Source organism: Oryctolagus cuniculus, chromosome 11 (genome assembly GCF_964237555.1).
Source record: "Oryctolagus cuniculus chromosome 11, mOryCun1.1, whole genome shotgun sequence".
NCBI classification, from domain to species: domain Eukaryota; kingdom Metazoa; phylum Chordata; class Mammalia; order Lagomorpha; family Leporidae; genus Oryctolagus; species Oryctolagus cuniculus.
The window spans coordinates 22,798,227-22,811,594 of NC_091442.1; the positions used below are offsets into that span (position 1 = coordinate 22,798,227).

General features: G+C 45.4%; 1 protein-coding gene across 4 annotated transcripts in view; it reads left to right on the forward strand.

Moving 5' to 3' along the window:
* Positions 1-13,368, forward strand: part of UQCC1 (ubiquinol-cytochrome c reductase complex assembly factor 1) — a 134,495-nt gene that overhangs the window by 54,344 nt on the left and 66,783 nt on the right. For all 4 annotated transcript variants that reach the window (XM_002710826.5, XM_017341660.3, XM_008256062.4 and 1 more), the window contains one exon: positions 3,586-3,643. In XM_002710826.5, coding sequence (XP_002710872.1) covers positions 3,586-3,643 — 58 coding nt within the window. The remainder of the gene's footprint in view (positions 1-3,585; positions 3,644-13,368) is intronic.

The window sequence follows — 13,368 nt, forward strand, 5'->3', positions numbered from 1 at the left end:
ACACCTACCCTGGAGCTTGACTGTCCTGAGGGTTCAGTAACTTTTTAAAAGAGTAGAGCACTTCAGGCAGCTGGAAGTTGTTATCCTCCACACTCTCCCTTCTCCCAAAAGAGAGGCTGGTGCACTTTCTTGAAGATTGTATAAGAATGAGTTGTTCACCATGGTATGTTGGTGAATAAAACGTACACACAGCACCCTCTTGAATAGGCTCCCATAAAATGCCAAAGTTATAGACTCTACCATCTCAGAGCCTTGGTGTTCAAAAGGTTTAGCTTCAGAGAGCTAGATTTGGGGATTCTGAGTGGTGAGATGTCTTAGCAGCCAGCTGTTGTTTCTGTGATGTTCTAATGCCGTCCCTTGTTGTCACTGATGAGCACACCATCCGAGTATGCAGTGGTTTACTGATTGGTCTTTTCTAGAGCAGTTCTGCTATGAAAAGCACTGTGGAACAGAGATGGCCAATCAGTAAGGCTTGCATTTAATTCCACACTGCTGTATGTGAACTACTTGCTTTTAACCCATGAGACCGATTACTTCAGAGGCAAGAGTTCTTAGCAAGTTCTGAGTCAGTGATTGACAGAATCAAATAATGAGTGAGGTGTTTCAAGTATTTTAAACTCTAATATTTAAATAATTCAATGAGTAAAAACACTAGCAAATATTTGTTGAGTTACTTTTTGACTACTAGCCATTTTGCTAAATATTTTATAGCCTTAAGTTAACCCTCACAAAAATCTTATAAGGTAGATTATCTTGTCCTCCCTATGTTTATAAAGAGAAGAAAACCAAGCCCTGCGAGACCAAGTACCTTTCCTGAGTCATGTAGTGACTACGACGTAGGGTCAGGATTTTGGATGAGGCAGACTGAGCCCACATTAATGAACAAGTGTGCTAATTCTGCTACTCAAAACAGTGATGAATTATTTAATTTTATCCAACCTGGTGTCAAAGAAGAAAGTGGCTAGCCTCAGAAAAAATGCACTGTGTGTACATTGGAGGAAGAGTGTAATCAAAACAAAGGCATATTGCAGATTTTGACTTTGAAGTGTGCAAACAGGTTTCATTGAGCTAAAGAATCTGCTCTAGTTTTGCATTGCTGACAGTCAACATTCATTGGCCTTATTTTTTAGGGTTTTACCCTGTGGGTTTCTATTCTGACTCCAGTAGGTAGAGGGACTCAAATCATGTGCCAGCCCTTTTCTCATCCTCAGCCCTGAGCTGACCCCTCGAAGGGAAAATGGTGACCCGAGTCCAGCTGTTGGCCGGCCTGCCTGCCTGTGCTTTCCAGCCCAAGAACTGATTCCCTCTCTGAGAAAACTGGAAAGGCTCCTGGAGGCTGCCGAGAAGCTTTGATGTAGAGGTAGCAGTTGAACAGATTGTCCTTTGCAGGCGGCCAAATTTCATTTTCCAGATTGAAAGACAGACTTCCAAGAAAACTTTGCTTCTTAATGTTTTGTTCTAGCATCCAAAAAAAGACCCAGCTTCAGATCCAGGCTTGAGAGTTTCTCAGGGCTATTCTTGTTCTAGGTGGAGGGCGGCTGGCCCACTCTCAGATGGCATGTGTCTTAATAGCTGTATGGCTGGCCAAGCCAGCCTTTGCCTCCCTCCTGCTAAGCTCTGAGAGGAAGTCCACTTGACAGCTGCTGGGCACTCCCAGTAAGCTCACCGAGTATTTTGGTATCACTTTGTGACAGACATGGATTCAAACCCCAGCCTGCCACTAGCTTGTTAATAGGACTGCCCTCAAGTTACTTAGCGTTTTTGAGGCTGTTTTCTCATCTTACAATGAGGATTCCTAGTGCTTCCCTCTGGGGTTAAAGTAAGGGTCAAGTTAGATCATTGCCATGACCAGCAGTGAACCTGACATGTAGTATGGGTCCTCAGAGAGTGCTGGTTTCTGACAATTTTAGTATTAGGAGGACAGAATGACAATTTTTAAATTAATTAATTAATTTTTTTTGACAGGTAGAGTTATAGACAGTGAGAAAGAGAGAGACAGAGAGAAAGGTCTTCCTTCCATTAGTTCATCCCCCAAATGACCGCTATGGCCGGCGCTGCACTGATCTGAAGCCAGGAGCCAGGTGCTTCTTCCTGGTCTCCCACGTGGGTGTAGGGCCCAAGCACTTGGGCCATCCTCCACTGCCCTCCCGGGCTGCAGCAGAGAGCTGGACTGGAAGAGGAGCAGCCAGGACTAGAACCCAGTGCCCGTATGGGATGTCGGCACTGCCGCAGGCTGAGGATTAACCAAGTGAGCCACGGCGCCGGCCCCCAGAATGACAATTAAGAACACAGTGTCTGGGGTCAAGTAGATATGAATTTGATCACAGCTATTTTGTTTCATAAGTTTGTGGCCTTGGGCAATTGCTTCATTTCTCTAAAAATCAGTTTTCTTACCTATACGCACCTGGCAGGATTGTTGGAGAGATTCACTGAGCTATTGCATGTGAAACACCTATTCTGACTGGCACATAGTAAACTCACCGTGAATTATAGGTCTTTCTTATTCTTGGCACTGAGAGTGCAGCTCACGTGATCCTGCCCTGTGTTTTATCTTCCTATTTGTTATCATTTAGTGCTTTGTATACTTCACTGACTACTGAAAGCAGAGGATACTACTCCTTTTTTTTTTTTCCCAAAAAATTTATGTATTTAAAAGTGACAGAGAGAGAGAGATCTTCTATTCTTCTGTGAATTGGTTCGCTCCTGAAATGGCTGCGTCAGCCAGGGCTGGGCCAAGTTGAAGCCATGAGCCAGGAATTCCATCCTGGTCTTCTACATGGGTGACAAAGCCTCAAGTATTGGGGCCATATTCTGCCGCCTTCCGAGATGCATTAGTAGGAAGCTGGATCCTTATAAGAGTAGCCAGTACTTGAACTGGCACTCAGATACGGGATGCTGGTATGACTAACGTAGCTTAACCTGCTTCATAACAACTGTGGACCTAACTACTTCTTTTCTTTATTCATTGCTCCAAAGGACAGAGTTTTCTTGTTTCTCTTCATTCTCCTGCTTCAGCTTTTCTGCTATGGTGTAATAAGGAGATCATATTCAGTGAGGCACCCCTCATCTGCCCAGAGGCGTTTCTTAGAGATCTGAGAATTGAGAGGTGGATGTCTGAGCATGGACATGCGGGATCTGAAACCAAGGATGGGGTGACTACTGGCCTTTGATTAGATAAGGTCTGCTTTCTCATTTTGCCTTGGCTTCCTCAATCCCCAGTTTTTTCTCCTAATTATTATCTTTTTGGGCAAATCATTCTGCATACTCATGTCCATAGCACACTGGAAACCTTGTAGAAAGAAGACGGGAAAAAGGAGACACTGGAGCTCAAGTGAAAAAAGCTGATGTTCAGAGGGGGCAGGCCAGGTGGCATTTGCTTGGCTCTTTGGAATTGAAGCCCAGCAAGGGAAGGTACTGTAGAATCACACAGAAGTTGGAAGAAACCACAGAGACCATCTAGGCCGTGTTATGAAAAGTGAGAAAACAGTGGAACGAATGTTAGTAGGAATTCCTACTAACATTTAAAATACAGTCAGCATGCCTCCCTGAACCATCACACATTTACATTTTATTGTTATTTTCTAGGGTGTCAGATGCCAGATACATTCAACTCATGGTTTCTTATAACGCTACTCCATGTCTGGTAAGTGAGGTCACCACTTTTTTTTTTTTCTAACACTGCTGACTTGTAAGGTATAGCCTTCTGCAGGGCCGATTATATGAAATGGCAGTTGTTCAGGCATTAAAAATTGTTCCTTTCATTTTTAATAACTGGTGTCTTGAAGGACATTTTTATTAAAGGTCAAAGCATAGGCCCAGAAATAAACTAATATTTGTAAGTTGTTTTTTTTTTTTTTTTTTTTTTTTTTTTTTCAAAGAGCACCTAACCCAGTGAACAATGCTATCAGTATCTCTAAGAGACTCTGTGAGCTTAGATGGAAAGTTCTCTCCTTTGGCTGTTTTAGGAAAGTTCACATTTACGTAAAAGTGGTTTGAATTGTGAGAACCCGTGGTCATTTTCATTGCTGGTCATCAGAAACCTGTAACAAATTACAGCACTGACATTTACCTCTGCACTCTAAAGTGTGCATACAGGTTAGAGGCTTGCCAGGTTTGTTGCATGTAAAAATATTTAACACCTTACACAGTATATTTTTTCTTCAGCTGTGAAATAAATAGCCAAAAAAAATCAATTTTTCATCTAACGTTACGCAGTATTAAAGGTCAGAAGGATATAGGAGAGTCGTTGAAGTGGGGGCTGGGGAATGTATTTTTTGAACTGCCAGATCTTGGGAAGGTAAATTCTGGAGAACTAAGTTTACTACTTTGACCATAGTGAGTATCTGAGGAACGTGGGGAATGACTGCCCTGTCAAAAGGACCCTTGTTTGAGACTGCCTTCAGCTGAGCCTGTGCATCACAGGCTGACTATATAAAGGCGTTTTGGTTTTGATTGCTTCTGAAACGTTCCTTCTCCTGAACTCACATCGTCACTGAATTTGGCTGGGGGGCCTAGGGTAGCAGCTTGTTTTACATGATGATTTTTTTGAAGCAAATAGTTTATCGAGTGCACACTACGTCCTAGGTACTTTGCTGGGAACTGGGGATAGTTTTCGAGTGGCTCACAGTCTAGTTTAGGAGATAAGACCTGTATGATAGTTAATTATGAATTAGAATGGCAAACTTTTATATTAAATGTGAGTGGTGCTTTTAGGATCACAGAGGAAGCTTCAACTGTCAGAACCCTTAGTAGTTCTACCTGTTAGTTCTTTTTTTTTTTTTAAGATTTATTTATTTATTTGAAATTCAGAGTTACACAGAGAGAGGAGAGGCAGAGAGAGCAGAGAGAGAGAGAGAGATCTTCCATCCACTGGTTCACTGCCCAATTGGCTGCAATACCCAGAGATGCGCCCATCCGAAGCCAGAAGCCAGGAGTTTCCTCCAGGTCTCCCACTAGGGCACAGGGGCCCAGACCACAGCAGAGAGCTGGATTGGAAGTGGAGCAGCCAGGTCTCGAACTGAGAGTAGCCGGGTCTCGAACCAGTGCCCATATGGGATGCGGGCACTTCAGTCCAGGGCATTAACCCGCTGCACCACAGCACCAGCCCCTCTACCTGTTAGTTCTTTCAAATGTGTCCTGCTTTTTAGTCAAAGGCTAAGGAGAGACACTGCCTTCCTGTTTTAATGGTAAAAGTTAGGGAGAGGGTACAGGGTGGGGAAAGTGGGCCTATGGAGGAGAAAACAACTTTCCCAAGAGGGGAATATTGCAGAGGCAGCACCGTAGACTTACTCACTGGCAAGGTGGCAGGGTTAAGAGACGGGTAGGCTGTTCCCAAAGGAGCTCAAAGATAATATTCAGCCTGTATGAAAGACTCTTTATTGCCTATATAGCTAGAGGTATCAGAGTGTTGGAGGGAGTGGATGGCAAAATAAAATATATAATCCCTGTGACCACATCCCAAGGTCAATACCTGACTAATAGCAACTTAGAGAACCTTGAAGCTACACGTAGTTCTTTAAAGTTTCCAAATTGTGCCTGCTGAGTCTTTTTTGCTGAGGTTGGTTTGAATTCGCTAAGGAGTGGTGTGGGCCATCACCAGTCAAGTGTGGGAGGGAGGCTGTCTGCCTCCGATCTGTGCTTGTTCTCCCCCTGTGCTTCTGTTGATCTACAGACTTCAGTGCAATAAGTCAGAACTTTATGATTTCAATCATCAAAGTCTTATCAAGGACCTACTGTGCGTTCAGGGCCATGGACATCGGAGCGAAGGCTATGACATGGTCTGTACCTTTAAGAAACTTAGTCTGTCTTCTTCCTGCTAGTATTACACTATGGGGCAACAGTGATGGCTCAAGCAGTTGGGTTCTGTCACGCATGTGAGAAACCTGGGTTAAATACCTGGCACCTAGCCTGGTCAGGCACAGCCCAGCCTTTGCCACTGTGGGCATTTGGGATGTGAAGCAGCAGATGGGATCTCTCTGTGTCTGTCTCTATCTCTCTGCCTTTCAAATAAATAAATTTTTAAAAAGATTTATTTATTTATTTGAGAGGTGGAGTTATAGAGAGGCAGAGGCAGAGAGAGAGAGAGAGAGAGAGTTGGGCAAATCTGAAGCCAGGAGCTTGGAGCTTCTTGTGGATCTCCCATGTGGGTGCAGTGGCCCATGGATTTGGACCATCCCTTGATGCTTTTCCAGGCCACCAGCAGGGAGCTGGATTGGAAATGGAGCAGCTGGGACTTGAACCAACACCCATATGGGATGCTGGCACCACAGGCCGTGGCTTTACCTGCTATGCCACAGTGCTGACCCCTCAAATAAATAAATTCTTAGAAAATAGAACTTAGTCTAGTGGAAAACAGGCGTAAAGTACAATTGTTTATAAAGGATGCCAACAAAAGAAATACTGTGGCCGAGGCACAGGCAGATGCTGTGGAAGCACACAGAGCTGTGGTGGTGGGGCAGTGATGGATAAAGGCGCTCTGCAGTGATGTTGAAGAGGTGCCCTGAACAGTGAGTGGACTTTGTGTCAGAGAGAGGGAGGGCAAAGATTCATTTATTTATTTGAAAGGCAGTTATAGAGAGGCAGAGAGAGAGAGAGAGAGAGAGCGCGCACACTTCTATCTGCTGTTTCAGTCCTCAAATAGCTGCAGTGGCTGGAACTGGGCCAATCCAAAGCCAGGAGCCAGGAGTTTCTTCTAGGTCTCCCATGTGGATGCAGGGGCCCAAGCACTTGGGCCATCTTCCGCTTCTTTCCCAGGCCATAGCAGAGAACTGGATTGGAAGAGAAGCAGCCGGGACTTGAACCAGTCCCTATATGGGATGCTGGCACTGCAGGCTGTGGCTTTACTCGCCACGCCACTGCACCAGCCCGTGAGAGCATTTTTAAGTTGAGGGAACATCAGATGCCAAAGACAGACTACATACAAGAACATAGAGCAGTTGAGGGGCACTGGTTGTCTAGATGTCTAGGGCAGGTTTATGGGGTTAAAGGGACACATTAAAAGAACTTTGGAGCCCAGTTGTGCTGTGCTGCTTTAAGAGGGTTTGGGGAATTCTCTGTTCTGAGAGATGGATGGTGTCAGGAGGAATGATGCATCTTAGTTCTTCTGGCCTTGTTCTCTTAGCTTGAAGCCCCACCAGGAGGGTAACCCAGGGATAGCCAAGTACAAAGTGACAGAAATCAAGACTTACAAGAGGAGGAGAGATAAATACCTCTTAGAAATGCTTGCATGAGGGAGAGGTAGGGAGGCTTAGAAAACAGTCCTAAAAATCAAAAGACTCTTCCCAAAACGAAACCGAAACCAAACAGCTAGCAAGTAAAAATACCATGGAGCTGGGCTTCCCGTGAGTGCTTGCTTGGGTTTCCAAGAGTGGTAGTTCCTGTTGACTCTTAGAATAGGGTTAGGGGCTGGCGCCATGGCTCACTTGGTTAATCCTCTGCCTGCGGCGCCAGCATCCCATGTGGGCGTCAATTCTAGTCCTGGTTGCTCTTCTTCCAGTCCAGCTCTCTGCTGTGGCCTGGGAAAGGCAGTGGAGGATGGCCCAGGTGCTTGGGCCCCTGCACCCACATGGGAAACCAAGAAGAAGCACCTGGCTCCTGGCTTCGGATTGGTGCAGCTCCGTCCGTAGCGGCCATTTGAGGGGTGAACCAATAGAAGGAAGACCTTTCTCTCTGTCTCTCTCACTGTCTAATTCTACCTGTCAAATAAATAAATAAATAAATAATCTTTAAAAAAAAAAAGACTAGGGTTAGCATTTCTCACATCGTGTCAGGTCCTTGGAGGATCTATTGATGTTTCACTTACCCTGTTTTTTTCTAGGACTGGGAGTCCCCTTCCAGTTTCTAGAGGATCCTTATCACTTGTATATTTATGTGAGCATGCAGCCAAAAGGACTGTGTGTCCATGATCTTTCCTGAACAAGATTAGCATTGACTATGGTTGCAGAAAAAATGCTCAGAGAAGCTGCTTTCTGGGCTGTCAGCATCCTCACATGGAGTTGATGAAGGCAAGCCTCCTTTTCTATTCCCTGTCTTTCCCCAGTGGCTTTGTGATCTGTTTAGGTGCCTGCACCACCTTGGAGTCTTCCTTGACTTGTCACTCACTCCTTTACCTCAACAATCATCAGTCACTGAAGTCAATTTTTCTTTGCCCTGGAACTGGCATTATGGCACAGCGGGTTAAACTGCCACCTGCAATGCCAGTATCCCATATGAGTACGAATTTGAGTCCTGGATATTCTATTTCGGATCTGGTTTCCTGCTAATGCACCTGGGAAGGCAGAGGAAGAAAATTTAAGTCCTTGGATCCCTGCACCCAATTGGACACCCAGATGAAGCTCCCGGTTCCAGGCTTCGGCTTGGCCTAGCCCTGGCCATTGCAGCCATTTGGGGAGTGAACCAGCGGATAAAAGATCTCTCTCTCTCTGTCTGTCCCTCTGCCTCTCCTCTCTCTGTAAGTCTGGCTTTCAGATACATAAGTAAATGTTTTAAAAAACACAGATTCTAGTCCCGGTTCCTCCTCTTCCAGTCCAGCTCTCTGCTGTGGCCTGGGAAGGCAGTGGAGGATGGCCCAAGTGCTTGGACCCTGCACCCGCATGGGAGACCAGGAGAAGCACCTGGCTCCCGGCTTCAGATCAGCGCGGTGCGCCAGCCGCAGCGGCCATTGGAGGGTGAACCAATGGAAAAGGAAGACCTTTCTCTCTCTCTCACTCTCTCACTCTCACTCTCTCACTGTGCACTATGCCTGTCAAAAAATTAAAAAAAAAAAACAAACACCACAGATTATTTTGGTGGGGGCCTTCCTTGAGATTAGGCTGCTGCCTGTGGCGCAGGCGTCCCATGTCAGAGTGCTAGCTTGCATAATGGCTACTCTGATTACCATCAAACTCCCTGCTACAGTGCATGGGATGGCAGTGGAAGATGACTCAAATATTTGGGTCCCTCCCACCCATATGGGAAACCAAGATGGAGTTCCTGGCTTCTGCCTGCCGTATACCTGGCTACCACAAGGAATGAAACAGCAAATAGAAGATCTTGGTCTCTGACTGGCTTGCCCTCTCTCTCCATCACTCTGACTTTCAGATAAATCTTTTAAAAATAGGTTATTTTGATGCAAAAATTTTTGAAATCAAAGCATAACTTTTTTCAAAGATTTATATATTTTACTTGAAAGAGTGATAGAGAGAGTAGAAGAAGCAAAGAGAGAGAGAGAGGTCTTCCATCTGCTGGTTCACTCCCCAGTTGGCCGCAACAGCTGGAGCTGTACCGATCTGAAGCCAGGGGCCAGTAGCCTCCTCCAGGTCTCCCATGTGGGTGCAAGGGCTCAAGGACTCGGGCCATCTTCTACTGCTTTCCCAGGCCATAGCAGAGAGCTGGATTGAAGTGGGGCAGCCAGGACTCAAACCGGCACCCATATGAGATGCTGACACTGCAGGTGGCGGCTTTACCCGCTATGTCACTGTGCTGGACCTATAACTTTTCTCATAATATGCAATTTCCATGAACTTTATTTTTATAAAGACTTATTTATTTATTTAAAGGAGCTAGAGGAAGCAGCAGAGAGAGAGAGAGAGAGAGAGAGAGAAAGAGATTTTCTATTCACTGGTTCACTCTTCAAATGGCCACAATAGCTGGGGCTGGGCCAGACTGAAGCCAGGAGCCTGGAATTCTATCCAAGTCTCCCACTTGGGTACAGGGGCCCAAGGACTTGGATAATCTTCTGCTGCTTTCCCAGACAGATTAGCAGGGAGCAGGATCGGAAGTGGAACAGTTGGAACTCAAACTGTTACTCTTATGGGATGCTGGTATTGCAGGCAGTGACTTAACCTGCTGCACCATAACAGTAGCCCCTGATATGAAAGCTTTATAAAATGGGTTCTTATAATGTCAGATAATCTCTGATATTTCCTATTTCTTATGAGTTCATTTCAATAGAAATCCAGGGGCTAATGTTGTGGCACAGTGGGTTAACCCACCGCATGCAATACCAGCATCCCAATTGGGCGCTGTTTTGAGTGTCTTACAATGTAAGCATCCCATATCAAAGCACTGGTTCAAGTCTGGCTACTCTGCTTCCTACCCAGCTCCCTGCTAATGTACCTGGGAAAGCAGAGGTAGATGGTCAGAGTTCTTGGTTCCTCACTACCCACATGGGAAATCCAAAGGGAATTCTGGGCTCCTGGCTTTAACCTGGACCAACTCCAGCCATATGGCCATTTAAGGAGTAAACCACTTCTCTCTCTCTCTCTCTCTCTCTCCTCTCTCTTTCTCTCTCTTTCTCTCTCTTTCTCTGTCACTGCCTTTCAAATAAAATAAGTATTTTTAAAAAATAAACAAATTTGGGGCCGGCACTATGGCATAGCTGGTAAGGCCACCGCTTGCAGTGCCAGCATCCCATATGGGTGCCAGTTCGAGTCCCAGCTGCTCTACTTCTGATCCAGCTCTCTGCTATAGCCTGGGAAAGCAGTAGAAGATGGCTCAAGTCCTTGGGCTCTTGTGCTCTTGTGGGAGACCCGGAGGAAGTTCCTGGCTCCTGGCTTCAGATCAGCGCAGCCCTGGCTGTTGTGGCTGTCTGAGAAGTAAACCAATGGATGGTTTACTCTCTCTCACTCTGTTTCTCTCTTGCTGTCTCTCTCGCTCTCTGTCTCTACCTCTGCCTCTCTGTATCTCTGCCTTTGAAATAAATAAATGAATCTTTAAAAAAAACAACAACAAAAAACCAAATTCATGGTGTCACACACAATGAGTTGCAACCTGAAAACTGATCTTTTGTCTCTGGCCTCATTCTCCCCATTCCATTGTTCTTCTCAATATAAATTGGGTCCATGCACACACATACATACATACACTTTAATTTTCTCCATTGTTTTTGGGATAAAAATTCAAGTTTCTTAGCATGGTGTTCATTTCTCACCAACCATGACCTGTGCTGCCTTTACAAAGTCTGATCTAAGTGCCATTACCACCACCGCCTGCCCTAGGTAAGCATAGTATGTAGTATTCTTCTGCGCCAAGTGTCTTCTGTCTCAAAGGCCCTTCCCCTTGCTCTCTGACACATGCCTATTTTCCCCTCAGTATCCAATTCAGATATTATCTCTTTGAAGCCTTGCCCTCCCTCTGAAAGCTGAGGTAATGCCTCTGCTATGTTTCCTTAATATTTTGCACCCCTCTGTTTGAACACTTAAAGCATTTGTATTAGTTTTCCTCTTGGATGATGAATTTATTGAGAGTAAAAGTAACTTTCATTATTTTTGCATCTCTGTCTTCTCTTCAGTGCCATTCTTACTCTTAGTTTGTATTAGTAAAAAAGATTTAAGTGAGGGCCAGCACTGCAGCTTACTAGGCTAATCCTCCTCATGCAGCGCCAGTACCCCGGTTCTAGTCCCGGCTGCTCCACTTCCTATCCAGCTTTCTGCTATGGCCTGGGAAAGCAGTAGAAGATGACCCAAGTCCTTGGACTCCTGCACCCACTTGGCTCCTGACTTCAGATTGGCTTAGTTCCGGCCTTTGCAGCCATCTGGGGAGTGAACCAGCGGATAGAAGACCTCTCTGTCTACCTCTCTGTCTTTCAAATAAATAAAAATCAGTCTTTAAAAAAATTTAAAAACAAGGTAACAAATTAAATGCTTATTTGTTAATAATTAATATTAGTATTATTAATTATATGCTTATTCTTAAACCTAGATTCATAAAATTAGAATATTTATTCTCCAATTGAACCTATAACATGCAGCAAATTTGTTACCTTATCAGGCTTAGAGAGAGAGAGAGAGAGAGAGATTAAACACATCATTCGTAAAGTATAGCTGGGGGCGGACTGTGGCACAGAGGTTAAGTCGGTTAAACTGATGGTGTTAAGTTGATGCTTTGGATCTCTGTTTTCTCTGGTAGCTGGATTGGAATTGGAGCAGCCAGGACTTGAACTAACACTTGTATGGGACGCTGACTGTGGCTTAACCTGCTGTGCCACAACCCTGGCCTTGAGGATTGCTTGTGCATGTAATCAAAAATTTAAAAAAAATTTTGTTTGAATGATAATGATGACAAGATGATCATTATATGGGAGGAAACAGGATGGAGGGGCAGCATTTTGTTGCTTTTTATTTTAAGTTGGGGAAACATTGGAACCTTGTTCTAAGCTGAGAGAAGACACCTCTGGGAAAGAAGAGAAGAAAGTAAACTGTGGGAGTGGGAAGGGGCTAGAAAGAAAACTAGAGCCAGTCTCAGCCAGCCAGAGAACTGCCTTGGCAAACACCGGCCGCCCCTGCACTGCAAGAGGGCTCTTGGAAGCCACCACAGCAGTTTTGATGCAGCTGTTGGGCAATGGGGCTCCTGCTGATTCCTGCAGCTTCAGACCTGCTCTCTATGGTGAACCTGGCCATGTACACATCCTCTTGTCTGCTTCTCCCAGCCAGAGTTGCTCTCTTCAAACACCCACATGTATAGTTTTTTGTTTTGTTTCGTTTTGTTTTTTGTTTGCCTATACCAAGAGCCTGTGCAGCAGTATTTTACCAACACTGCATAACCTAAGTGCCCTGGTATCTGCTACCCCCTGGAGCTTGTTCTTTATAGTAACTCTGACAGGTAGGCTGCGGGTCAGGTGTAGCTCTTGGATGAGGTTCCTTGTCAGGTGAGATGGCTTCAGGAGGTGCCTCATTCTGCTTGTCGGTTTGTCCATGGACTGTCCTGTGGCCCTACGCTCCCACTCAGAAGAGTTAAACTTCAAGAGGAGGCAGCTTAGGAAACCAGATGGAGCTAGCCATGTATACAACCCTGGGAAAGGATCAGTGTGCCAGCTGACAAACAAATAAATCCATTCATGAGCGTGGCTGGGGCTCGAGTGTGGCCATGTTTGCTCTGCTTTCTTGGCCTCAGCTGGTGACAGAGGAAGGGAAACAAGCTCATGAGCGTTCCCTTTGGGATTCCTTCAGAACAGTGACAGAGCTGTCCATGCGCCTGCGCGTCTTCAGTGAATTCAGAGTCAGATCCTCTGTAAGCAGCTTATAGATGACAGTGTTGGAGGAACAAGGCCAGAACACAACCGGCTTTGTGAGAGAGCCCAGAGTGAGTGAGACAAGATGCTCAGAGCTGCCAATATGTAGCAAGAGGTCAGCATCAGGAATAACAGGAATTCCTCCCTCTGAGATGCAGGGACAGACAGAAGGTTGTTGCTAGGAAACTGCGGTTGCTTTAATTCTGCAGACAGTGTTGCACTTCCTTCTTGTCTTGCTTAGCAGGAGGAGGCTCTGGGTGCTCTGCTGTCACAGAACGGAGGGAATAGTGTGGCTTGGAGCTCAGGCTGCATTCCAGCTCCAGTCTTCTGCGCTGTGAATTGAGGTCACGTCACTTTCTCATAGCATCAATTTTCTGTGA